At 39.3% G+C, this 26,446-nt stretch overlaps 2 protein-coding genes across 2 annotated transcripts in view; one reads left to right on the top strand and one right to left on the bottom strand.

Moving 5' to 3' along the window:
- The window catches only part of PTBP3 (polypyrimidine tract binding protein 3), a 100,764-nt gene extending 93,778 nt beyond the window's left edge, over window positions 1-6,986 (bottom strand). The window contains exon 1 of the mRNA XM_006900845.1: window positions 6,843-6,986. The gene's annotated coding sequence lies outside the window, so the exon portion shown is untranslated. The remainder of the gene's footprint in view (window positions 1-6,842) is intronic.
- Window positions 1-26,446, top strand: part of HSDL2 (hydroxysteroid dehydrogenase like 2) — a 99,944-nt gene that overhangs the window by 1,901 nt on the left and 71,597 nt on the right. Inside the window, exons 2-3 of the mRNA XM_006900854.1 lie at window positions 6,301-6,447; window positions 6,621-7,167. Coding sequence (XP_006900916.1) covers window positions 6,301-6,447; window positions 6,621-7,167 — 694 coding nt within the window. The remainder of the gene's footprint in view (window positions 1-6,300; window positions 6,448-6,620; window positions 7,168-26,446) is intronic.

Raw genomic sequence — 26,446 nt, 5'->3', positions numbered from 1 at the left:
GAAGGAGGAACAATCACTTCCTGTACCAGTCAGATCCAATTTGACGGTATACACATAAAAAAAAAAAAATTAAATAAAAAAAAAAGAAAAAGAAAACAAACAGGTTTGTCCTGGAGAGGGTAAAGCAGGGCTGCTCCTTGGAAGCAAGGATTCTGAAGCTGCGTCTGACATACTTTGGACATGTTGCAAGGAGGGACCAGTTCTTGGAGAGGGACATCATGCTTGGGAGGGGGGAGGGTTAGCGCAGGAAAAGAAGACCCTCTATTAGATGGATTGATTCAGTGACTGGGGTATTGGGGATAGGCATGTTGGAGATGGTGAGGTTGGCACAGGATAGGACAGAGTTTAGAGCTGCTGTACATAGGGTCACTATGAGTCGCAGGTGACTCGAGAGCACATAATAACAACCATAGCTACACAGTGGAAAAAAGAAACTGCTAGATAAATGGGTGGCTCTCAGAACATGTACGCTAAGGAAAAGAAGCCAGATACTAGTTTATACTATGTTCCATTTATATGAAGTTCGAGAGGAGACAAACTATTTGTAATAGAAACCAGACAGTTACCTAGGTGGTGGTGGTAGCTGGTTACCATCAAGTTGGAACTCACAGCTGATCAGTCAGCAGTTTCCAGATGCAGTAAATCACAGGGGAGCAGATTCAAACCATGTGCCTTTGAGTTGACAGCACAGTTCATTGCTACTAGGCCACAAAGTTCCCTCCCTAGATTAGGTCCAGAAAAAGGCAACAGGAAATTTCCTGGAATGATGTCTACTATTTTGATTGGGATTTAGGAAACATAACTATATACATTTGTCAACATTTACTGAATTGTACCGTTAAAGTGCTATGCATGTCATTTTATATAAATTACACCTTGAAAGCAAAATTTTACATTTACTATAGCCAAACACAGCAGTAGGCAAATTTCCCATACGGGGTGAAAAAGTTAAGTATTTTGGGTTTTGGAAGCCATATGGTCTCTTTTGCAACTACTTTACTCTGCTTGTATAATGTGAAAGTAGCCACAGACAATATGAAATGAATGAGTATGGCTGTATTCCAATAAAGCTATTTACAAAAACAGATGGCAAGCCAGATTTAGTGCAGGTGCTACAGTTTGCTAACCCCTGGTCGAACAAATAGAAAATTGATCTCTAGAATTAATTTAAATATCTTACATTGTTCTTTCCTACACAATGACAAACATGTTAGTTATTAGAAGCCAGTTTTTCTATACTGACCTAATCATTTAAAATAAGGGGTTTTTTTTAAAAAAAAAAACAAACACACGCTAAAACCTTTTTAAATATCGAACATTATTTTAAAGGATCATTTCTTCTAATCACTATTATTTTGAAAAAAATAACCAGGAATAAGAAAAACATCTGAATTTAGGACAAACTGGCTAGTGATAACTAAAGTGTACACTGAAAATTTAAATATACACACAAATTAAGAAGCACACACTAAAAGTTGTATGTTTTTATCCACAATGCTGACATCTAGATTTATCTGGCATAATAAGTATCTTTAATACATCCAATTATACAGTTGTTTCTTCATTACAAGTATTGAGAATTAAGGTTAGAAGTACTTTTAAATGGTTCTCAAGATGCATTCTGCAATACATAACAGCATAAAGAAATACACTGAAAATTTCACAAGAAGTACCTCAAACTAATTTCCTTAATTTAGAAACAGTTCAAAAATTGGTAACCCACAGAGTTCATCCAGAATATATAAACTTTTGGGTACCCATAAAATCCTAAGCATAGTATGCCCCCCCCCAACTACCAATGAATGTTTATCTATCTTCAAGATTTCAATCTAAAAAAATAAAAGTATTTCTCTCACATCTTATATATGTAACAGAAGAAATACTAGCAAAATTAGAAGACTTGGGTCCAGAACAAAGCTTCCACTTAACTAGCCTTATAACAATTTGGCACTTGTTCATTCACCAAATAAGCTTAAAAGCTATTACATGCCAAACAGTGGAAACTGTAGTGAGGGGGAAAATACAAAATCTCTACCCTCTAACACATTCTAGAGAATCTTTTTGTGAAGATGCATAACCCAGAATTCACTTGTGCCACCAACTAAAAATCATTTGTTGTGTCATCATATTCCAACAACAAACACAGGTGGATAAATAAATGACATGTTTAAGGGACTCATTAAAAATTACTAAATTTGGTTTATTATCCTTCATATAACTTGGACAAAATTTAACTTTACTGGCCTATTAGGAAACTAAACTTCCCTCTGACAGAGTTCAAGAAAAGCAGCAGAAAAATTCTAATTAAAAAACTCTCCACACGACAAAAAATTTTACAGCACATTTCCAGAACTTATGTTTTTAAAACACAGTTGTTCCCACTGAGTTAGAGTAATCAGCTCATCTCAGTAGGACCTGACCTTTAAGCTTTCAAAGTGCTTTGCTATAAAGCAAGTGCTCAGATATCAAAATCCTGAACTCAAATATGATCCTAACATTTAACATTTACATTTTCTTTCATTTAGTGTCAAGATGTAATTTTCCCACAATAAAACAGGCATGATGGTCCTTTAAAGATATTTTCTAATTCCAAAACAATTTTTTATGTATTCATCTTTGCCTGATAAAATTCTAAAATCACAAATTATATATTTCTGATAAAATCAAAAGCAGTATTCACTTTAAATACTTTTCCCCTCATCAACACATACCTGGGTCCAAATTTGGATCTTACCTATGAGCTGACACGTTTTCAGTCTCTGAAGTTTCTATCTCTCTCAAAACAGAAACGGACTTATTAAATATCTTAAAAAAGAAAAAAAAATCAGGCCCACCTAAAAAGGCTCTTCTACTCATGCTGTACTTGTAAGTCCACTCAAAGGTCAATCTACCTAACTCCAAAAGACTGTTTATTGTTAGTGTCAAGTGTGCTTTACTTATTTAAGGTTATTCTTAAGGTGTTAGTTTAATATATGAGCACCATCAAGTTCAATTAAGTGCAAATGACATGTTGATGCTGCTGGCAAGAAGAAATGATGCAGAGATACGGCTAACAGAAAGTGGTGGAATAACTTCATATAAGACAACCTACACTTTTTTTAAATTCATTTCAATGAACATTTACAAAGATTTTGGATTTCCATTCATTCACTGTTGCACTTTTCTCCCTGCCACCCCACCCCCACCCCCAGTTCGCTCTTCTCCTTGAAAAGCAAAAGAAAAACTCCTTCATTGGTATACAATCCCCCCATCCCCATCCTGAGTATACTTTTTCAAATATATGTAATGCATGTACTAGATATTACTAAAATCAACCCAAAGTATATAAGCAACCTCCATAGCTAGATTATCTCAACTCTTATTTCAAATACCAAATCGCTACAACTAAAAGCAACAGTTGTATTTTACATATTTGAAAATCTAATAAATGAGAAGATTTTCCTAACAGGGAAATGGTTTTTAATGTAGAATCTTTACTATAATATAAATTATCCAGCTCTCTTGCTGCTCATCTTTTAGACAAAACCCTCACTGCCAAAGTAATTTGTATTAAAAAAGAGGTGGGGAATCAATCGAGAGAACCAGGAAGTATGGGTTTGAACTCTAAAGTGCGCCATTCCTTGGCACATAAACTTCTTAAATTTATTTTTTTAATCTCTGAAAAAGGAATATTTATACGTTCCTTATAGATTTTTATAAAGAGTGGAAATACATGTAGAGGAAGCAGAACAAGCAATAAGGTAGAAGCTGAAGAAATTATATTATTCTTTTGACTATTTATAAGCACATTAGAGAGGCTACAAGAAAGGACAGGATGAGCCAATAAATCAATACCTTGGTTGCATTTAACTGCTCAAATAGATATCCTGACAATCCAAGTGAAATTTAGGACTATAGCTTCTCTTTTTAAAAAAATCCAAAATTAGTTATAAATTTCTTTAGCTGAAGCTAAATAAGAATGAAGAACTATTATACAACTTAAAACAGGTCGTTTTATAACAGGTGGCTCCACCAGCAGGGGGAAAAAACAAAGATATTAAAACGCTTAAGAAAAGAGAGTAAAAGCTTCCTACCTTTAAACCAACTGCTATAAGATCTGTAACAACACTGTATGAAAAAAAAGTAAAAAGAGAAAATGGAAAACAAAGTTAGAGAACAAGTTTTTTTAAACAGAGATAATAAGATTAAGGAAAAAAAAGAAAAGGCATTGCACTAACAAATAATAAGAATGAAATGAGTTATGAAACATTAATACAAAGAAAAATGATGGGACAGGCTGATACAGCAGAGTAAACAAAGTAAGGTGGTAATGATACTGTAAGAAAAAAGCAGTTAAATTCCTCTTTAATATTTGTTGTTGTGAAGTTGAGCGGCTCATAGGATCCTATAAACAATAGATCTGAACTGTCCTATCCCATGCTATCCTTATCATTTTGGACTCATTGAGTCCATTGCTGCAGACACTATCTATGCATTTCTTTGAGGGCCTATGGTCATCAATTTCTTTCTATCTAGCAAATCCAAGCCACAACTTACATTAGGAGAAGTTTCCTTTTTTAATCACCAGTATGAATTAAAGTGTCTCAAGTTTTAAATGAAACAAAACCAGACTTTGATTTTAAAGAAATAGTGTTATCTTTCATCTACATCCACATTCAAGACTTCTCATGAAAATATAGGCAGCCTCTCAGAATTTAAAAAAAAAAAACCAAAACAAATTTCAGACAGCAACAGTTTCAAAAACAAGAAAAAATTAACGTGCAAATTCTGTCTTGGGAGGAAAATAACACAAACACATAGGAAAAGTTGGGATCTGAGGAACAACTACAAAGATACATTTTGGGTGTTTACCTTTACTCAAGATAAGGAAAAAGAAACTTTTTTAGGCTGTGGGAAAATGTGGGGGGGGGGGAAATTTAATTAAATCGCCTGAAGGCAAAAGTTCACACTGCTCAAAACCACACCCCTCAAGACCAGGGTGTAAAAAAAACCCGCCCATAAAGTCTGCCATGTAAAAATCAGTTTTTTCTAGTACCAAAGAAGTTATACTCAATTAATAGTTTTGGCCTCTGTACTGCCTAAAAACAAACAAACAAACAAAAAAAAAAACCAACTAAATTCCACATAGTGCTAGTAACCTATGCCATCAAACTAATTCATAAAAGTAAAGAAACACTAGTGTTTAATTCTGTAAACTGTTTTAACCAATAACCATGACATTTTTTTTTTTTCTTACAGACTTTTGAAGTTGAAATTTTATTTGCCTAATAAATATGTAAGTATCTATGGTGGGTTGTTTTGGATTTTTATTTAAAAAAAAAAAATTGTGTACTATTTGAAATTCCACTATCTGTATCACTAACCACTTATATAAAGCAATAATTTCATTATTAGCTTTAAAACCACAAATGGGAGTAAAAGCCAACTTCTTAAACACTATAAAAAGAACAGTTAGCAAAAAACCACCAAAGATCAATAAACCAAGAGTAATCTTTATTATATACTGACACAAAAAAGCTAAACTGTTTCCATCTCTCCTAACTTCACAAAAGAGAAAATAGCAAAATTTTGCACACAGATAAAATGTAACAAGAGTTTTCAACAATGCTCTTAGAGAAGCTTTCACTGAACAACACAAATAGCTGCAATTAAGACAATGAAAAAAGCACCACTATAAATACAATCTAAAATTGTCTGATGTCTACAATCTGTATCGAAGGGGTTAAGCCAATATACCATAAAAATGTAATACTGTTAAAACTAAGATAAATGAAATTTAATGAGCTCAAAGACTATTGGAAGAGTTCAAACTCTACCAGCCTAACTACACAGCAAGCGTTCACTATTCAAGCAAGTCCCACTTATTTTATCTTGTCATCAAAAGTAGACAACAGGCCAAATAAAGTATGAAATGCAAAATGGGAGTAAATAAAAGGACTAGCAGTTCTAAGAAAGCTGGGGGTCTTATTTTTTAATCTTGATTTAGATATACTACAACTTTCAATTCATCATTAAAATACCTTCCCCATAGCTGGGTCTTCACAGCAATTTTTATACGAGCGATCACACTCATACATACAAACACACACACACTTTGGGGGAGGGGGGGGGAGATCGCTTAACCTTTTCAAGCGTTTAAAAAGCCCTGAGAATTGCAACTAAGGAATATTTTGCATACATGGCAGAGGATTCACCAAGTTTCTTTTAGGAAGGGATGGGCGGGGGCAAGCGCCCACGGTCACCAAGCCCAGACGCCTTGGCAAAGAGGAATCTTTAGCATCTGATTGCACAAATCTGCAGACCTCCGACCGTCCCTTGGCAGTTCCGAGATCCCGCGTGGGGCCCTGGCTTCGGGACCAGGGCGCCGCCCAGACGGCCCAGACGGGGACGGTCGCGGCCACTCACCTCCCCGCCGGGGGAAGGGCTCCCGCTCGCTCCACCTCACCGGTAAACAGCGACTCCCCAGCAGAAGGGCGCCCGCCCGCCCCAAGCGCCGCGCACCATTTTCTGAAAGGAAGTGTCGGGAGGCTGGGCTCCCGCGGCTCTGGGCGCGGAGGGCGGACCCCGACACCGGACCGGGCTTTCTTCGCTTCCCAGTGTGTGGTATGAGGGCGTAAAAGGATAGACATGAAGGGGGCGCCGCGTGGGACGAAGAGAGGCTGAGACGGGCAGTCCCTCTGCGATTCCGGGAGCCCAAGGAGGCGCCCGGAAGCCCCGCCGTCGGGCTAGGTTGGAGCTGCTCCTCGGGCGCCCGCGCCCCGCCCGGCTCTCCGGCCTCCGAGAGCCGAAAGGAAGCAGAGCGAGAACCGCCCTGCACGGCCGCCGCACCACCTAGCACTTACCCATCCATGGCCCAGATGAAAGAGCGCACGGTGCGGGAAATGACGGGCTCCCCGCGAGTAGAGGAAGGAAGCACAGGCAACAGGGTGGCTCCGGGGACGGGCGAGCGGCACCTCTCCCGAACCCCGGCCGGTCGGAGGTGGAAGGAGAGTGGGAAACAGGGGCGGGGACCGGGCACGCTCCCGCCACCGCCGCGCCCCCGCCTTCCCCCACCCCGCAAGCGCGTCCCCGCCTCAATTAACCCCACCCTCCTAGCGTCGACGCCCTCCCTCGGGGCCCGCCCCTGCGCTCGCGCCCTCTCTGGGCCCCGCCCACATCCGACCTCAGGTTTGGCTCCGGGGCGCCCCCTTCCGCCCATGCTCTGAGAACTCCGTCTCCCGGGCCCTCTTTCCGGCGCGCGTGCGCGCCCAGCCTCCCTGAGCCAACTCAGTCCCCCTCCTTCATTTGCGGGAGCGCGCACCTTGTACTGTCAACTGTACTGCCCTGCGGGCCTTGACTCCGGCTCCGCGGGCCTTCCGGCTTCGCGTCCCAGGGGCGACTTACTTGAACATCTTCCTCTGCTAGTGGAGACAGCCTAGGGGAACCCACTTGGGAGACTGGGGTGGAACCCTGAACCCTGCCTTAATCGTCTCGGGTGGACGAGGCAGGCGGAAGTGCCTCGCTGCAAGCACAACGCCTACCAGCCAGACGCTGACTGTGCACAGTCTTCTGAGTGCGGTGTTCACAGCCCTGCGAAGTCATATGAAGCACAAGTTCGAACCCTAAGCGATATGAACCTTCATTTATGCGAGGCCCATCCCCTCGCCCCCAGAGGAAGGATTATTATCTCCATTCTCCAGATAATTTGTCCTCACTTTCACAGCCAGGAAGAATATGCTACAGAACGAATATGCTATTTCCCTCTGTTGGGTGAATGGAGTTGATTTCACTCATATCGACCCCATATGACAGCGCAGAACTGCCACGCAGGATTTTCTAGGCGGTAATCTTTACGGGAACAGAGCACACATTTTGCTCCCAGAGGAATCAATCCTCAGCCTTTTAAGGCCATTCTTCTAGTGTAAGCAAAAAGCAAAACAAACAAACAAAAAACTTGTCACAATTCCCTTGCCTCTTTCTCTTTCATAAAATGTCTAGGGGAGCTCTGGTGGCCTGGTGGCAAGAAGCTGCACTGCAATCTCAGAGGTCCGCACTTCAAATCCGCCAGATACTCCGCGGGAGAAGGAGGGGCAATCTCCTCCTGTACCAGTCAGATCCCATTTGACAGTGCATACACAAAAAATAATAAAAAATAAAAAAAGAAATGTTTAGTTCTGAAGTGGAATGATTTCCAATTCATAACAGCCTCTAAATGCTGTCCTTCACCAAATTCTTAGCTTCCGGAATAGAAAGCAGGTGCCACATTTGCAAAGCAGGTAACAAGAACCTCAATAAATTACACAACTAAAATGCACAAAGAATAAGGAAGACCAAGTAAGAATTGATGCCTTTGCATTGTATTGGATAAGAGTATTTAGTGTCAAGAAGCTGCGCTGCAATCTCAAAGGCACAAGGTTCGAGGTCACCAGCTGCTCAGCGGGAGAAGGGTAGGCAATCTCCTCCCGTGCGATTTACTGCCTCTGAAAACCCGCTGAACTATCGGTCAGTTATGGGTCAATTCAAACTCCACGGTACACAACAACAACAATCATGGACTATCAAAACAAACAAATCTGTGTCTCTTTGGAGACTAAGGTGCGTCTGATACAGGCCATGGTCTCTGCTATCACTTGTTATGCATCAGAGAGTTGGACAATGACTAAGGAGGACAGAAGGAGAATTGATGCCTTTGAGCTGTGGTGCTGGAGAAGAGTGTTGAGGGTACCATGGACTGCTAGGAAAACAAACAGATTCATCCTGTTGTTATTTGTTGTTGTTGTTGTTATGTGCCGTCGAGTCGCCTGCGACTCATAGCCACCCTATGTACAACAGCCCTAAACTCCGCTCTGTCCTGTGCCAATCGCACCGTCTCTGACACCCCCATCCCAATTATCCCAGTCACTGAATCAATCCACCTCATAGAGGGCCTTCCTCTCCTGCGCTGTCCCTCCACCCTCCCAAGCATGATGTCCCTCTCCAAGGACCGGTCTCTCCTCATAACATGTCCAAAATATGTTAGACGGAGCCTCAGAATACTTACTTGCCTCCAAGGAGCCACCCGGTTTAACCCTTTCCAGGACAAATCTGTTTGTTTTCCTAGCAGTCCATGCTATTCTCAATACTCTTCTCCAGCACCACAGCTCAAAGGCATCAATTCTCCTTCTATCCTCCTTAGTCATTGTCCAACTCTCTGATGCATAACAAGTGATTGCAAAAACCATGGCCTGTATCAGACGCACCTTAGTCTCCAGAGAGACACCATTGCTCTTCAGTAATTTGGAGAGGTCCCTAACAGCAGACTTGCCCATGGCAATGCGCCTTTTAATTTCCTGGCTGCTGGTGCCAAGACTGTTGACTATGGAGCCAAGCAAACTAAAGCTGTGACCAATCTGAATCTCTTCACCATCCATACTGATGCTGCCAATTGGTCCAGTGGTGAGAATCTTTGTCTTCTTGACATTGAGCCTCAATCCATATTGTAGGCTGCAGTCCTTGACACTCTGCAGCAGGCGGAGAGGGTTAAACTGGGCGGCTCCTTGGAGGCAAGGATTCTAAGGCTCCTTCTAACATACTTTGGACATGTTGCAAAGAGGGACAGGTCCTTGGAGAGGGACATCATGCTTGGTAGGGTGGAGGGACAGAGCAGAATGGGAAGGCCCCCTATGAGGTGGATTGATTCAGTAATTGAGGTAACCGGGATGGGTGTGTCGGAGATGGTGCGATTGGCACAGGACAGAGCAGAGTTTATGGCTGTTGTACATAGGGTCGCTATGAGTCGCAAGCGACTCAATGGCACATAACAACAACACATACAGCCAGGGACCTCCCTAGAGGAAGGAGGTTAAGACTCCCTTTCACATCCTTTGATCGTAGTATCAGGAGGGGCCAGTTCTTGGGAAAAGACAAGCGTCAGGAAAGGAAGACTTTCAGTGAGATGTAATGACGCAGTGACAGCAACAGTGAGCTTGAGCATAGTGGAGACTGTGAGAATTACACAGGACTAGCAATCAAAACAACAAAGCAAAGCTTCGATCTGTTGTATGTAGGATCCTATGAGTCAGAGTCTACTAAAGGCACCTAACAATAACAACAATAAAAAGGTGTAAATTATTAATTCATTCATCATTCAGTTGATATTTACTGGGTGTTTACTATGTGCCAGATTGTCTACGGATATAGAAGAAATTAAGATTCAAGCCTTCAAAACTGAATGGATACCTCAAACAACTTTTATTTTCATCTTTTAGGATGGAAAACTATTTCAAATAATTAATATCCAATTTAGTGAAGTAATTTTGAAAATATCTAGCCTCAATCCCTGTTTCCAAAAGATAAGATACATTTTGTTGTGTAAAGTCCAAATATTAAATTGAGGTTATATAAACATTGCCACCTTGCATTGCCAGATGGATATTAAAAATATCAACAAGAAAAGTAATTGAGAAGTCTTGTTATTGTTGTCTTTGGTATACATTCTGTTGATGACATTTCATTTATTTTTTTTCTTTTTAGCTATACTAGTAATGTAAGCATTTGTGCTCATTTAAAAAAATTATAACAATATAAAATACTAAAAGGCTAGAATTCATTTTTAGGAGGTCACAGATCACTTGCTGCCCCTGATAACCAATATAGCAATTTTCCAGGCATATTTCTAAGCTTAACCAATTTTTTTTAATATGAGAAAAATCATAGAGATTTTTTTCATGTCAGTGCTATTCATCTACTTGCTTATTTTTAACAGTTCATATCATTTAATAATTTCATGTGCCTTAATGTATGTAAATATTAACAAAGTAATGGAAGTTTATAGTCTTAGAAATTCTAGTTAGTCAATGTAACACTTTTGCAAACAACATCATATATGATCATCTTTGTATATGTAAGATTATGTCTAAGGAACAAATTCCTAGATGTTGAAGTATGAAACACAGGATATGATCATTTTCAAATTTAATAAATATTGTCAGCATGATTTCTAAAACAAATGCTTCCAGTTTACTTTGCCTTTCTTTGCTTAAAAATAAATATCCATTGGAAACCCAAGTTCTTTATAAACTTTCATTGAAATCTCAATTTTTTTAAAGAAGTACCTCTGAGTGGAGAAAAAAGAAATCTAAGTTATCTCTTTCTCCTAGTCATATTTTTCTTTTTATTTTTTATTAATTTTAATGAAAGTTTACAGAAACTTCAGATTTCCATTCACTCATTGTCACATTTTTCTCTCTGCGCAGCCCTCCCCCCAATTCGCTCTTCTCTTTGAAAAGTAAAAGAAAAATTATTTCATTGTTATACAATCCCTACCCCCAAGTCCACTCCTCTATGCAACCTTCATTTTGGACTCCTGTCATGACAATAATACCTAACCATATGTCCCTTTTAAACAGTTCTCTCCATCATCTGTTTCAATGCAGTATACATTACTTACACTCTCTTTCTCAGTCTCCCTCCAACCCCAGTGTTACAACAGTGACACTATGCAATATTTGTCCTTTTGTGACTGAGATATTTCACTCAGCATAATGTCCTCCAGAGTCACCCATTTTGTATAATATTTCATGAGTTCTTTGTTTTTCAATGCAGCATAGTATTTCATTGTCTGAATATACCTCAGCTTCTCTATCCATTTGTTTGTTGATGGGCACTTTGGTTGTTTCCAACTCTTTGCTATTGTGAACAAAGCTGCAATAAACATGGGTGTGCATTAGTCATATTTTTTAAACAGCCATCAGATTTTATTATTAAAACTGAAACTCTCTGTCCATGAGAGTGGGGTGGAGCTCCCCGATTAAAACAAGCTTGGAAGGAGGAGTGGCATCCACTTCCGTAATAGCTTGCCTCAGAAACCCTATAAACCTGGAAAGAGGATGAGAGACACCCAAGCGTTGAGGACTCTCCTTCATAGGGTCTCTATGAGTCGCCTGCGACTCAACAGTACTTAACAACAACAACAACTCTGTCCATATTAGTAATAATAAATATGAAAAGTCTGCATGTAATAAAGGTGCACCTGATTCACAAAACTAAACATTTTTAGCATTCATCTTTGCTACAAAAGTCCAGATATTAAAAAATAATAATAATAATTCACAACAGAAAACAAGATTAAATATTTCCCTTTCCTCTGCTCCTTGGTTCTCACTTCAATGACTTTTTCATAGATTGATCTCCCTGGACTTGTGAATCTGCTTTTAAAACAATAAATAGAATGGAATTTGGGTCTTCTTAAATTATTATTTAAAAAGAAAAAACAAAGGGGGAAACTGTGGTGGCTTAATTCATATGCAGTTGTATTACTAACTGAAAAGCTCAGCTTCACAGTTCAAATCCACCAGCAGCTTCCACATCGAGCAATAGCTCAGTAGGAAAAACATGGGTGATCTTCTGGGTAATTTACAACCTCAGAAATCCAGTGGAGGATCAGCCATGAGTTAGCAATAGAGTCCACATGACCATGGCCTTCTCTAATCTCAGTGGAGGCTTCTGAGTTTCTGGTATGATCAGTTATCACCCATATTACCATCCACATGACCTGACTAAGCATGACAGTTTATGTTCCCTATACAGTGGCTTCTTGGTAATGAACACAGATACATTATCTCTATTTGCTTATTACTGTAGAGTTTGAGAAGGAAGACAGTTACAAATAATCCACTGTCTAATTTTATCTCCCTTGTATCTTTAATTTGTCTACAAATTTCCCTGACATAAATTTATCTGATTAGAGATGTCTTCCACACACACTTACTAACTATAATTGTATTTGGACACAATGTAACCTTTGAACACATATGTTAAGGCAGTTCACCTGCAGTGTTCAGTTAACATTTAACCAACATTTTACCTTAATAATACTTACAGCTAAGATTTCTTCAGGTACTTAGTAATAAAAAGATGTCAGTACAGGTCAGACACACTAGCAGCCATTAGGTGAATATGAAGAGGTGAACATTTTAACATCATTTTATACCATTACAAATGCAAAATCATAATCATTAACGTACACTCCCTAAAGAAAGAAATCCACAATTATGATGAGTTGGGGGGGAACCCCAAAAGCACATGTACTGTGTGGTTTCATTTGCATAACATTCACAAAATGACAAATATACTATCATTAGAAGGTGAAATTAAGTGAATATTTGTATTTTATGTTGTTGTATGCCATTCAGTAGGAACCAACTCAGAGCTGATTCTTCAGAGGGTTTTTGAGGCTGTAAATCCCACGAGAGGCGATCACCCAGGTTTCTCCTGAGGAACAACTGGTAGATTTGAACCACTTGCTTTTGGGATAGGATTGCAACTCCTTACTGCCTAGGTCACCAAAACTCCCTGCAATTTTGTGATGATAAAGATATATTTACCTCCTTACATAAATTACAAAATCATGGAAGCAGAGATGTTTGTACATTTTGTTTGCTGGTGTTTTCTTAGTAAATAGTACACAGCAAGCTGGTAATCCACCACTCACCTGTCAGTTTGTCATACTGTGGTAGTTTGTGTGTTGCTGCGATACTGGAAAGTGCCACTGGTATTTCAAAAGCCATTAGGGTCACCCATGGTGAACAGGTTTCATCAGAGGTTCCAGACTAAAAGAGATCAAGAAGCAGGATTTACTTCCCATTTCTGAAATGATGGACCCTAAAAAACCCTATGAATACCAGTAGAACATCATCTGATACAGTGCCAGAAGGTGAGACTGCAATAGTCGATTGAACAGAGTGGAGATTGCGAGGATGGCATGGGATTGAGAGAGTTTCTATCTGCTGTGCATAAGGTTGTTATGAGTTGAAGCTAACGAGATAGCACCTACAAATAACCCAAAATAAGCAGTTTGCATTTAATTAATTAAAAGGTCATGCCCTTGCAAAGACAATTTTTTGCCTGTGTTATTTCCTGCATTAAATTTGTATTTTTGTCAAGTATATTCAAATTTTTTTCCTCAGCATTACCAATTAGATATCTGTTCTGTCAGTTCTGTGCCTTTTCTTTACTATTTTTCTTTTTCCTTAATATTTGGTATGATTTTTCTCAAATCTATTTTCTCTAACCATAGTTCACAATGCTGCAGTATCAGTTTTATTCCTTGTATTTTTTCTAATGTTTAAAAATAATAAAATTTTAAAAATGAAAAAATAAAAAATATAAATAAATAAATAACATTTCAGAGCTCTGGTGGCCTAGTGGTAAGAAGGCTGCACTGCAATTCCGGAGGTCAACAGTTTGAATCCACCAGATGCTCCACTGGAGAAGGAGGGGCAAACTCTTCTTATGCCAATTCAATGGTCAACAAATTGAAATACATAGATACACACATACATACATACATACATACACATAAAATTAAATTTCTTTTTTTCTCCTTATTATTTTCCTTTAACTCTGGCTTAGGTTGGGAGCTCTTCTGAAATCTGCCCACTGTGGGGACCCTGCTGGTATTTTAGATACTCTTTGCACAGCTTCCAGCATCACAGTGACATACAAGTCAAATATTGCTGAAGATAACCTAAAAAGAGTTGGAGCAGAATACATCTGCAAAGAACTGTCAGAAATTCCAGCTGGATTCAGAAGAGGTCACAGAAAGAAAGATATCATTGCTCATGTTAGATCTTGGCTTAAAGCACAGAATACTAGAAAAATGTTTGTGTTTTATTAACTATGCAAACATCTTCAACTGTGTGGATCATAATAAAGTGTGGATAACATAGAGGAGACTGGGAATCCAGAACACTTAATTGTGCTTATGGAGAACCTGTAGGTGGACCAAGAAGTAGTCAGGCAAACAGAACAAAGGGACACTGCATGGTTTAAAATAAGGAGAGGTATGCATTACGGTTTTATCATTTCACCATACCTATTCAATCTGTGTTCTGCATATAGGAGGTAGAAAAATCACTAACAATTATTGTAGTCAAGATCTATTGATGTTAAAATTAACAAAAAAAATAAGAGAAAACAAGTTATTTGCATACCCCTCTAAGAGTGTCACTAATTATAATGGGGGGGATAGTAATTTTATAATGGAGAAACACAACTGGCACCATTTTAACCAAAGTGATCAATTAAGTGATATGACATATTGCTTTATACTTCTGATATAATACACTTACAAGGCCACATCAATTCTATGGTATTTTCATGGAAAATACACAACCTTAATCTAATCCTGACAAGACATTAGGCAAACACAAGCCAAAAGAAATTCTACAATTCTACAAGAGAAATTCTACCTGACCAGGACTTCCTAAGAGTGTCGATGTCATGAAAAACAAGGACGGAGGCAGTGTCACAGCCTAGATGAACCAATGGAGACATGGAACTGAGACATAATGTGGGATTCTGGCTATGTCCTACTCTACTCCTGCATAATAAATGACCATACATTTAATAGCTTAAAACAAATTCTATTGGGGGAAGAAAGCCAAACCACTTCTACTTATTTATCTTATAATTCTGTATTTTAGAAGTATAGTTAGACTTGACATCTGTGTTTTTAATCTTATAACCATGAGTCTGCCTGGACTTTCGAGTGCTATTATTCAGAACCAATTCACAGCTGACCCTCTAGCAAGATTTTAGAAGCAGTCAATCTCACAGGAGCAGACTGTTAATTTCACCTTCTAGCTCCCGGGCAGCCCATTCCAGGGAAGTTAAGGTCCTCTGGCACCGTCTTCCTGCCTTGGGGACACATACTCCGCCTTGTTAACATCTGGGGTGGCTAACAGCTCTATTGCCACCAGCAAGCCTGAACCCATTCTGATAAATCTTAAACTGGTGATTTTGTTTTCATCCTCTTTGTCCCCTCAAGTTAAGGAAACCAAATGTCACATCTTACCAACTTCTAAAGAAGCACATACCAAAATGAGTTGGTCCTATTCAAAAGAGTACTGAAGAGCAACGACGTCAGGCAGGAGACTAAGGTACACCTGATCCAGGCTATGGTCTTTGCAGTTACGTGCTATGCATCGGAGAGTTGGACAGTGAATAGGGATGATAGGAAAGAGAATTGATGCCTTTGAGCTGTGGTGCTGGAGAAGAGTGTTGAATATACCATGAACTGCTAGAACAAACAGGTCTGTCCTGGAGAGGGTGAAGCCAGAATACTCCTTGGAGTCAAGGATTCTGAAGTTTCATCTGACATACTTTGGGCATGTTGCAAGGAGGAACCGGTCCTCGGAGAGGGACATCATGTTTCAGAGAGTGGAGGGACAGCACAGAAGAGGAAGACCTTTGATGAGATGGATCGATTCTGTGAGTGGAGTGGTGGGAATGAGTGTGTTTGAGACGGCGAGATCAGCACAAGATAGAACAGCGTTTAGGCCTCTTGTACATAGGGTCGTTATGAGTCACAAGAGACTCGATGGCACGTAACAACAACAATAATTTAAAAGAGAGAGAGAAACAAAGAAAGACTTTAAACTAGCATCCAGTTACCATTCTGTAGACTTTTCAGGCTGGCAGCACAGCTCCTTACCACTAAGTCACCATAACTCCCTCTGATTTAGAACCTTAAAGAAAACGTCTTCTTCTGAGATTATTCCAGATGTGACAGATGCAGTCTGAAGTCTCTGTTCCTTGCTGACCGGTAGTCAGAGCTCACTTTCATTCTTGTTCATGTGGTCTTCTCCATCCTCAATGCCTCCGTGGCTCAATGAATCCTTCTCATACTTTGAATCCATCTGGCTTCCCTGTCTTCCTCTACTACCAGCCAGCCAAAGTTCTTGGATTTTAAGGAATCTTATGTGATGGGTTCTGAAAGGAGAACAATTTCATCTTTACAGAAAAATCATGAAAACAGAAAATTGTCTTATACCTCACACCCAGTTTCCCCTGTTATTAACATTTTCTCTTAATATTGTGCATTTCTTATAATTAATGAACCAATATATATTATTAACTGAAGTCTTTTACTGAAATTTAAATTTGAGTAAGTACTTTAATCTGATTTTTTTTTCATTTTTATTTACTATCCTTTTATCTGTTTAAGAATCCCATACAGGACGTTGTTGTTGAGTGTGACTCAGAGCAAAAGTATGATCAAACAGGACCCTATGACCAAAAGATCTGACCTCTGTTCTATCCTGTGCCATCCTCACATTTCCTGATACATAAGAACCCACTGCAGCAGTCACTGTGTCAATCCACCTGGTTGAGGGTCTTCCAGTGCTTCGCCAACCTTCCTCCCTTCCCAGCACTATGTCCTTCTCCCAGGAAAGGGTCCTCCTTAGCAACATGTCCAAAGTTTGTGAGGTGAAACCTCATCATTCTTGCCTCTAAAGAGCACACAGACTCTCTCTCCAAGACAAATCTGGATACCTCAATATATTTCATTTTCATGTCTCCTTAGGTTCTTCTGGGAAAAATTCTTGAGAATTTCTCAAGACTTTTCTTAATTTTGTGACCTTGAAAGTTTTAAGAAGTATTGGTCAGGAAATTCATACATTGTCCCTTAGTTTGAGATTTCGTTATTATTTTCCTCAACTTTAGACTGTGGTTATGAGTTCATAGAAAAATGGCCATAGTAAAGTGCCATTTTCATCACATAAGATCACGAATATATATTCTAGCCTTAATGAGATGGATTGATTCAGTGACTGGGGTAATGGGGGTAGGTGTGTCAGAGACAATAAGATTGGCACAGGATACAGCAGAGTTTAGGGGCTGCTGTACATAGGGTTGCTATGAGTCACAGATGCCTTACGGCACATAGCAACAACAATCATAGGCTTAAAAGATCTATACAAAGAAAAGTATTACTTCAGGAAACCAAAAGAGTTCTATTTAAGTGAAACATACCATTCTCCTGGATAGAAAGACTTAACAATGAAAATGTTAATAGTATTGCAGTCCTCTACAGAAATATTTCAACAAGGATTCATATCTCTTCAATATTCTTCAAAAAGAGAGAAAAGGTGGTGATCAACATTCTATGGAAAGGAAAAGATATCCGGAATGAGCAAAACACTACTGAAGAATTAAAAAAACAAACAAAAAAAAACACAACACCACAAAAAGTAGAGAACCTTACACTTCTTGATTGCAAAACCTACATAGCTATAGTAATCAAAACAGCTTGGTATCAAGAGATACATAGACCAAGGAAAGGGAATTAAGAACCCAAAAGTAAACCTATCCATGTGCTGATCGTTGAGAAAGATATGAAATACAAAAACGGGGGGGGGGGGAAGATAGCATCTTTAATAGTAATTCACACCTGAAGAATTTGTCCATTTTTCTCCTATGGAGCCACTGCCAGATTTAAACTACCAAAGAAGCATGGCTCTTTTTAAAAACAAACAAACAAAAAACACCCCAACTTTTAACAAGTTTACAGAAAGAAGCAAGCATGGTCTTGAGGCTAGCAGTGCAACTCCTTACAGACCACCAGAGTTTCCTCTTTAGCTGTTATTGTTGTTGTTGTTACATGCCTGCCAGGTTGGAAACAAATCATAGCTGACCCTCCAGTAGTAGATTTTCAGAGGCTATAAGTTGCATAGGTGACTTCCCATCTTTCTCCCACAGAGCAGCTGGTGCATTTGAACCACATGCCTCTAGGTTGGCAGTGCAACTCTTTACCACTAAATCACCAGAGCTCCCTGATTAGCTGTTAAAAAGATGGAACATCTCACCCCAACAACAATAGCAAAGTTCAATAAGACAGTAAACAACAAAAGCTAGCAAGGTTGTGGAGATTGGAATTGTCATAAACTGCTGGTGAGAATTTAAAATGATTGACATATTTCAGTTAACAGATGCTGCCCTGGACATGCTCACCAAGTTGTGCCAAGAAATCTGGAGAACGACCACTTGGCCAACTGACTGGAAGAGATCGATATTTGTTCCTATCCCAAAGAAAGGCGACCCAACCGAATGTGGAAACTACAGAACAATTTCACTGATGTCACATGCAAACAAGATTTTACTGAAGATTATCCAAAACCGACTGGAACAGCACATCAACAGAGAACTACCAGAAGTCCAGGCTGGTTTCAGAAGGGGTCGTGGTACTAGAGATATTGTAGCTGATGTTAGATGGATCTTGGCTGAAAGCAGGGAATACCAGAGGAATGTCTATCTGTGTTTCATTGACTATGCAAAGGCATTTGACTGTGTAGATCATAACAAACTGTGGCTGACTCTGAGAAGAATGGGAATCCCAGAACACTTGATTGTTCTAATGCGAAACTTATACTTGGACCAGGAGGCAGTCGTCAGAACAGAGCAAGGGAACACTGCATGGTTCAAAATTGGGAAGGGCGTACGCCAGGGATGCATCCTATCTCCATACCCTTTCAACCTATATGCAGAACAGATTATCCGGGAGGCTGGGCTCTATAAGGAGAAATGTGGGGTCAGGATTGGTGGACGATTTATCAACAATCTGCGTTATGCGGATGACACAACCCTGCTTGCTGAAACTGAGGAGGACCTGAAGCACCTGCTGCAGAGTGTCAAGGACTGCAGCCTACAATATGGATTGAGGCTCAAGGTCAAGAAGACAAAGATTCTCACCACTGGACCAATTGGCAGCATCAGGATGGATGGTGAAGAGATTCAGATTGGTCACAGCTTTAGTTTGCTTGGCTCCATAGTCAACAGTCTTGGCACCAGCAGCCAGGAAATTAAAAGGCGCATTGCCATGGGAAAGTCTGCTGTTAGGGACCTCTCCAAAGTGCTGAAGAGCAATGGTGTCTCTCTGGAGACTAAGGTGCGTCTGATACAGGCCATGGTTTTTGCAATCACTTGTTATGCATCAGAGAGTTGGACAATGACCAAGGAGGATAGAAGGAGAATTGATGCCTTTGAGCTGTGGTGCTGGAGAAGAGTATTGAGAATAGCATGGACTGCTAGGAAAACAAACAGATTTGTCCTGGAAAGGGTTAAACCGGGTGGCTCCTTGGAGGCAAGGATTCTGAGGCTCCGTCTAACTTACTTTGGACATGTTGTGAGGAGAGACCGGTCCTTAGAGAGGGACATCATGCTTGGGAGGGTGGAGGGACAGCGCAGGAGAGGAAGGCCCTCTATGAGGTGGATTGATTCAGTGACTGGGATAATTGGGATGGGAGTGTCAGAGACAGTGCGATTGGCACAGGACAGAGCAGAGTTTAGGGCTGTTGTACATAGGGTCGCTATGTATAACAACAACAACCACTATACAAAGCAGTTTTGTGTTTCCTTAAAAAATTTGAAATAGTATCATTTGATCCAGTAATACCACCCCTGGGTATAAGTATACTAAAGAAATAAAGAGGTCCACAAATATATATGCAAACCTATGTTTTTTACAGCATTATTCACAATAGTAAAGAGCTGGAAACAACTTAAGTTCCCACTCACAGCCAAATGAATTAGAAAACATTCACATAATGGAATACTATGTAACACTGAAGAATAATAAAGAATTTTTCAAAACATGGATGAGTGTAAAGGACATTCTGTGAATTAAGTAAGTCAATAAAAAGATGAAAAATATTGTATCATTATTAGAAAAAACTAAAGAAACTTTCACACAGAAAGAATCATTCTTGAATGTGAAATATGAATGAAAAGAGAAGGGAAGAAGAGTAAAAATTAGGAAATAGATAATAGGTACATATTAAGATGGATGAAGGGAAAGGCAATATACTCTCCCTTAACATGAATTTATTCTCCCATAACTTATGTAGCCACAATCAGTTAAACTAACTTGTGGCTCATCCTAAAACATTCAGAAGAGGAAAAGTCAAAGGAAGTACTATGAATAGAATAGCAGAGAAAAGGGGGAAACTCCTTTATTTTTCCCTTTAAAAGAAAAAAACCAACACACACTTTTAATCTATTTATAATCTGCTCCTCAACAACTTAATCTTGCTTGTGTCCACAATTAATACACTTTGTACCAGCCGTCAGGAAATCAGGAGACATATTGCATTGAGAAAGTCTGCAATTAAGGACCTCTCCAAATTATTGAGGAGAAAGGATGTCAGTTTGAGGACTAATTCTAAGTCTGATTCAGGCCATGGTCATTTCTGATTATTTGCCATACATCTAAGAACTGGACAATGAATAAGGAAGCCATTAAAAGAACTGATGCCTTTGAACTATGGTGTTGGAAAAGAGCACTGAACATCCCACGGACAACCAAGAGAATGAACAGATGTCTTGAAGTGGGTGGAGTCAGAGTGCTCCTTAGAGGCCTTTAGAGTGCTTCTTAGAATGATGAGGGTTTCCCTCACATGCATTGGGCAGGTTGCTATGAGGGGCTATTCCTTGGAGAGGGACATGATGCTGGGAAGGGTGGAGGGCAGTGAAGGAGAAGACCCTCAACCAGGTGGACTGATACAGTGAGTGCTGCAATGGGTCCTTGTGTGCCAAGAAGTGTGAGGATGGCACAGGATAGAACAGGTTTCTGATCTTTGTTCATAAAGTCACTATGAGACATACTCGACTCGATGGCACCTAACAACATAACCTTGTGAACTGAAGTTAACCTCTTCTGTTAAAATTAAGAGTTGGTTTGTTTTTCCCTTTAGCATTCCATTTGTCTGCAGATACAAGGTTGATAAATACTGTTGTTGTTGTTGTTGTTAGGTAGCCTCGAGTCAAGTACAACTTATAAAGACCCTATAAACAACAGATTTATCTAAACCTTGCCCTATTCTGAGCCATCCTCACCATCTCAGAGATACTTAAGCTCATTGCTACAGTCATGGTGTCAATCAATCCACCTCTCTGAGAGTCTTCCTCTCTTTTGCCTACCCTCTACCTATCCAAATATGATATCCTTTCACAAGGACTACCTCCTCTTAACAACATGACCAAAGTCTGAGAAAAAGTTTCCCTCTCTGTGCCTTTAGGAAACTCTCAGCTGAACTTTCTCCATGATACCTCTCTTTGTTCTCTTCTTGGCAGTCTATGAGATAGTCCATACTCTTCTCCAATACCACAGCTCAAAGGCATTCATTCTTCTTCCATCATCCTTATTCATTGCCTAACTTTCAGGTACATAGTAAGTAATTGAAAAGATCCTGGTTTGATCAAATGCACCTTAGTCTTTAACATCTTGTTCTTTAGACTTTGGTGAGGTCCTTGACACCAGATTTTACCAATGCAACATGACTTTTGATTTCTCCTGCTAGCACCAGGGTGTTGATTGTGGATCCAAGCAAGATGAAATTGTTGACAATTTCAAATTTCCCCCCACCTCTTACAATGTTGTGTTTTGGCCCAGAAATGATGATTTTTGTTTTCTTGATGTTGCGATGTAATCCATTTTGGAGCCTGCAGTCCTTGGTCTTCTGCAGCAAATGCTTCAAGTCCTTTTCGTTTTCAGTGAGCTAAGTTGTGTCATCTGCATAATACAAGTTGTTGATGAGTCTTCCTCTGATCTTGATGATGCATTCCTCTTCATAAAGTGTAGATTCTCTGATGATTAGCTCTGCATACACATTGTCTAAAATATTGTAATTGTTCTTCTTTATGATAGACTTGTCCCTTCTTAGACAACTGAGACCACATCGCTAATTGTTGTTATTGTTCTGTGCTATCAGCTTGGAATCAGAACCAAACTCATAGTTTATCCTTCAGTGGGTTTTCAGAGGCAGCAAATATCAAGGGAGAAGTTTGCCCACCCTTCTCCTGAGGAGCCGCTGGTGAATTCAAACCCTGTACCTTTGAGAATGCAGTGCAGGTGCAGTGTCTTACCTACCGTTTAGCCATCAGAACTCCCTAACATCGTTATTGTTGTTGTTGATTGTCTTAGAGTCAAGCACAACTCATAATGACCCTATGAAAAAAAAAGGCCTGAAGCCCCTCTACAACTATCGACATTTATCAAAGTTTATAGAGTTTCCGGAGGCATGTTATTTAGGAAGTGGATACATTCCTGCTTCCAAACCTGTCATGTACAAATTTAATTTTGTAAGTTTAAATTTCATTTTGAAGAAAAATTAATCACTCTGGACTAAATCCACTCCCTAATTTTTTTACATAATTGTTTAACAAGGAGTCAAAGAAACTGATTATAATATATTTTCTCTTTTCCTTAAGTGCCCTTTGTTGGAAAAAAATGGCCTTGTGGAGAAGGCAGATCATGAACTCCAAGTCATTAGAAAGTTCCTGGATTGCTAGATAACTTCCTCCCCAATATAGTTGTCAAAGTTTTTTAACTGTCAGTGAACACACAAGTCACCAGGAAACTGTTTCATCTTGATGAGCAGGCAAAGAAGCACAAGGTCAGCAGCAGAAAAACAAGACAAATATACAAAGAATACCGATTACACCCAATCTGCAAAACTACTCTGTGAGAATATTCCATTTATATAACTGGAAAGAAAACCTCCTCTACCCTCCACCAACCCTTGAGGGTGGAGGATTACTTGTATTAGAGGATAATAACTCTTCATATTGCCTCTCTTCTTCTGGAGCAGTGGGAGTATAAGACCTTAATCAAGAATTTAATTTAGTAGAGAGTAGTAGGAGGATGACACCTACAAGAATTTAATTTGGCATAAAGTGAAGACAGTGGTAATTCCAAAGATTGATCTTTGTGTAGCAAAGTAGTGGCCATTTGGAGAGAATGTGTTAATTTATGGGCCAGGTCTTAAGCCAATTCCTAAAGTTCTCCCCCAACCTTCTTCATTGCCTGGTAGGCAATCTGAAAGTTGGGAGAATAAAAAAGGACTGATATTCCTGTGCAAAATAAAATGCTATCTTTCTAGTGAGCAAATAGGACTGATATTCCTGTGCAAAATAAAATGCTGTCTTTCTAGTGAGCAGGCGAATGTTGATTATAAGAGTTGAGTGTTTCTCTTTCTCAGCACACAGAGATTACATATACTCAGAATACAGTGCTGTCTCAATATTAATGCCTGTCTTTCAGAGATGTGGATGTGTTTGATAAAGTAGTTACTTACTGGACAGTCAGCAAAAATATCTCCAAGGGAACTGGATTAGGAATGCCCACATTAACCCTGAGCTCCATTGTTAAACTCGAAATAGACTGAAAGAGTCAGATTTAAGAAAATGTTTGGGAAATGAAAATCCTGGCATTAGACCTTTGAGCCGGACATACTAAGTCCTGTGTGAAGATACTATAGGTAATTTTAAAGAAGGGCATCTGAACAAAAGAGATGCTTTCAGAGAGAAGTAGGTTTGAAAACAAGGAGCCAAGTGAGGGATTTTAGTATACTCAACAGTGAAGTGGCAAAAAATTTGTATTCATTTGATACTTTTTCTTTAATAAACATTTAAAAGTTAGATTTATCTGCATAGAATTAAAGTCTAAATACCAGTGCCTTGAAATACATAACATTTTATTTCTATGTAAAAGAAGGGCAGAAGTGGTAGTGTCTTAATTATCTAGTATTTCTATACCAGAAATGCCACAGGTGTATGATGTTAACTAATAGAAATGTATTCTTGGATAGTTTACTCACTCACTCAATGCTGTCATGTGGACCTTCCATGGAGTTTGTAAGGTTGTAAATCATGAAAGGAGATTTCCCGTCTTTTCCCAGCCTTTTCTTTCCTGAAGAGCAACTGGTGGATTCAAACCATTGCAGATCCAATCTTTGGAACTATGGGCTATACTATCAGCATTTCCCACCTCATGGTTTGTTGTTGTTAGGTGCTGTCAAGTACAAGTTATAGTGATGCTATGAGCCACAGACCTGAACTCTGCCCTATCCTATGCTATCCTCATCGTCCCTGACACACTCAAGCTCATTGCTGCAGTCCATGTCAATACATCTCACTGAGGGGTCTTCTTCTCCTTCACTGGCTCTCCATATTTCTAAGCATGATGTCCTTTTTCAAGGAATAGCCTTGCCTATATACCTGTCCAAACTGTGAAAGCTGAAGCTTTGCCATCTTTGCCTCCAAGAAGCACTTTGGCTACACTTTTCCCAAGACATATCTCTTTGTTCTTGTGGCAATCCATGGGATATTCAGTATTATTCTCCGGCATCATAACTCAAAGGCATCAATTCAATCAAGATTTACTACTAATAATTGGTGACAGGAATGCCAAAGTTGGGAACAAGGAAGAAGGACCAGCAGTAGGAAAATAAAGGCTTGGTGACAGAAATGATGCTGTAGATAGAATGATTGATTGTTTAAAATGATAGAGTTTTGTACAATCAGTACAATTCATTGTACAAATTTGTACAATTTGTACAATCAGTATAAAGTATAAAAAGTACACTTTTTATAAAACACACAGAGACTATACACACAGATCTCACCTGATGGACTACACAGGTAGCAGATTGATTATATCTTTGGAAGGAATTGTTGAAGCCCAAAATCAGCTGTGAAAACCAGGTCAAGTGCTGGCTGTAAAAAAGATAATCAACCACTCAAGTACAAGTTAAAATTGAAGCTAAAGAAAATGAAAATGAATCTACAAGAACCAAAATACGACCTTAACTCTATCCTTCTTGAATTTAAAAACCACCTCAAGAACAGGTTTGAGGCATTGCACACTAATGAACAAAGACCAGATGAATTGTGGGATGCTATCAAGAACATCATCCAATAAGGAAGCAAAATGTCATTACAAAAACAGGAGGAAAAGACCAAAATAGATGTCCGATTCTGAATATTGCACTAGAATGCTGAGAAGCCAAAACAAAGGAAAATAATCAGGAAGTTAAAGAGCTGAACGGGAGATTTCCAAGGGCAGCTCGAGAAGACAAAGCAAAATATTATAATGAAATGTAACAAAGTGCTGGGGTCAGAAAATGAAAAGGAATAACTTACTTGGAATTTCTCAAGCTGAAGGAACTGAAGAATAAATTCAAGCCTCTAGTTGCACTACTTGAAGATTTTTAATGATTCAGAAAGAATCAAAAGATGGAAAGAATATATGGAATCACTGTACCAAAGAGAAATGGATGACACAGAAGAATTTCAGGAAGCAGCTATGATCAAGAACCAATAGTAACAAAGTAAGATGTTGAAGCTGTTCTGAGGAATTGACAAACAACAAGACCCTAGGGAATTGATGGAATACCAATTATTTCCACAAACAGATGCATTCCTGAATGTGCTCATGAGGTGTGCCAAGAAATATGGAGGACAGCTACCTGGGCAGCTGAATTGGAAGAGATCCCTATTTATTCACATTTCCAAAAAGGGTGATCCAACAGAATGTGAAATTATTGAACAGTATCATTATTATCATCACAATCAATATTGTGGTGGATGGAGAAGAAAATGAAACTGTAAACAACTTCATCTTGCTTGTATCCAAAATTTACACCCTTGGTACCAACAGTCAGGAAATCAGGAGACTTATTGCATTGGGAAAATCTGCAGTTAGGGACCTCTTCAAATTATTGAAGAGTAAAGATGTCAGTTTGAGGATTAAGGTGTGTAAGATTCAGACCATGGTCTTTCCAATCACTTGTTATGTATCTGAGAGCTGGACAATGAATAGGGATGACAGAGGAAAAATTAATGCCTTTGACTTCTGGTGTTGGAGAAG

This window comes from Elephantulus edwardii, unplaced genomic scaffold, assembly GCF_000299155.1.
Source record: "Elephantulus edwardii isolate Elephantulus edwardi_28Jun2011 unplaced genomic scaffold, EleEdw1.0 scaffold00297, whole genome shotgun sequence".
NCBI lineage: Eukaryota > Metazoa > Chordata > Mammalia > Macroscelidea > Macroscelididae > Elephantulus > Elephantulus edwardii.
This window is presented reverse-complemented; position numbering and strand designations above follow the sequence as displayed.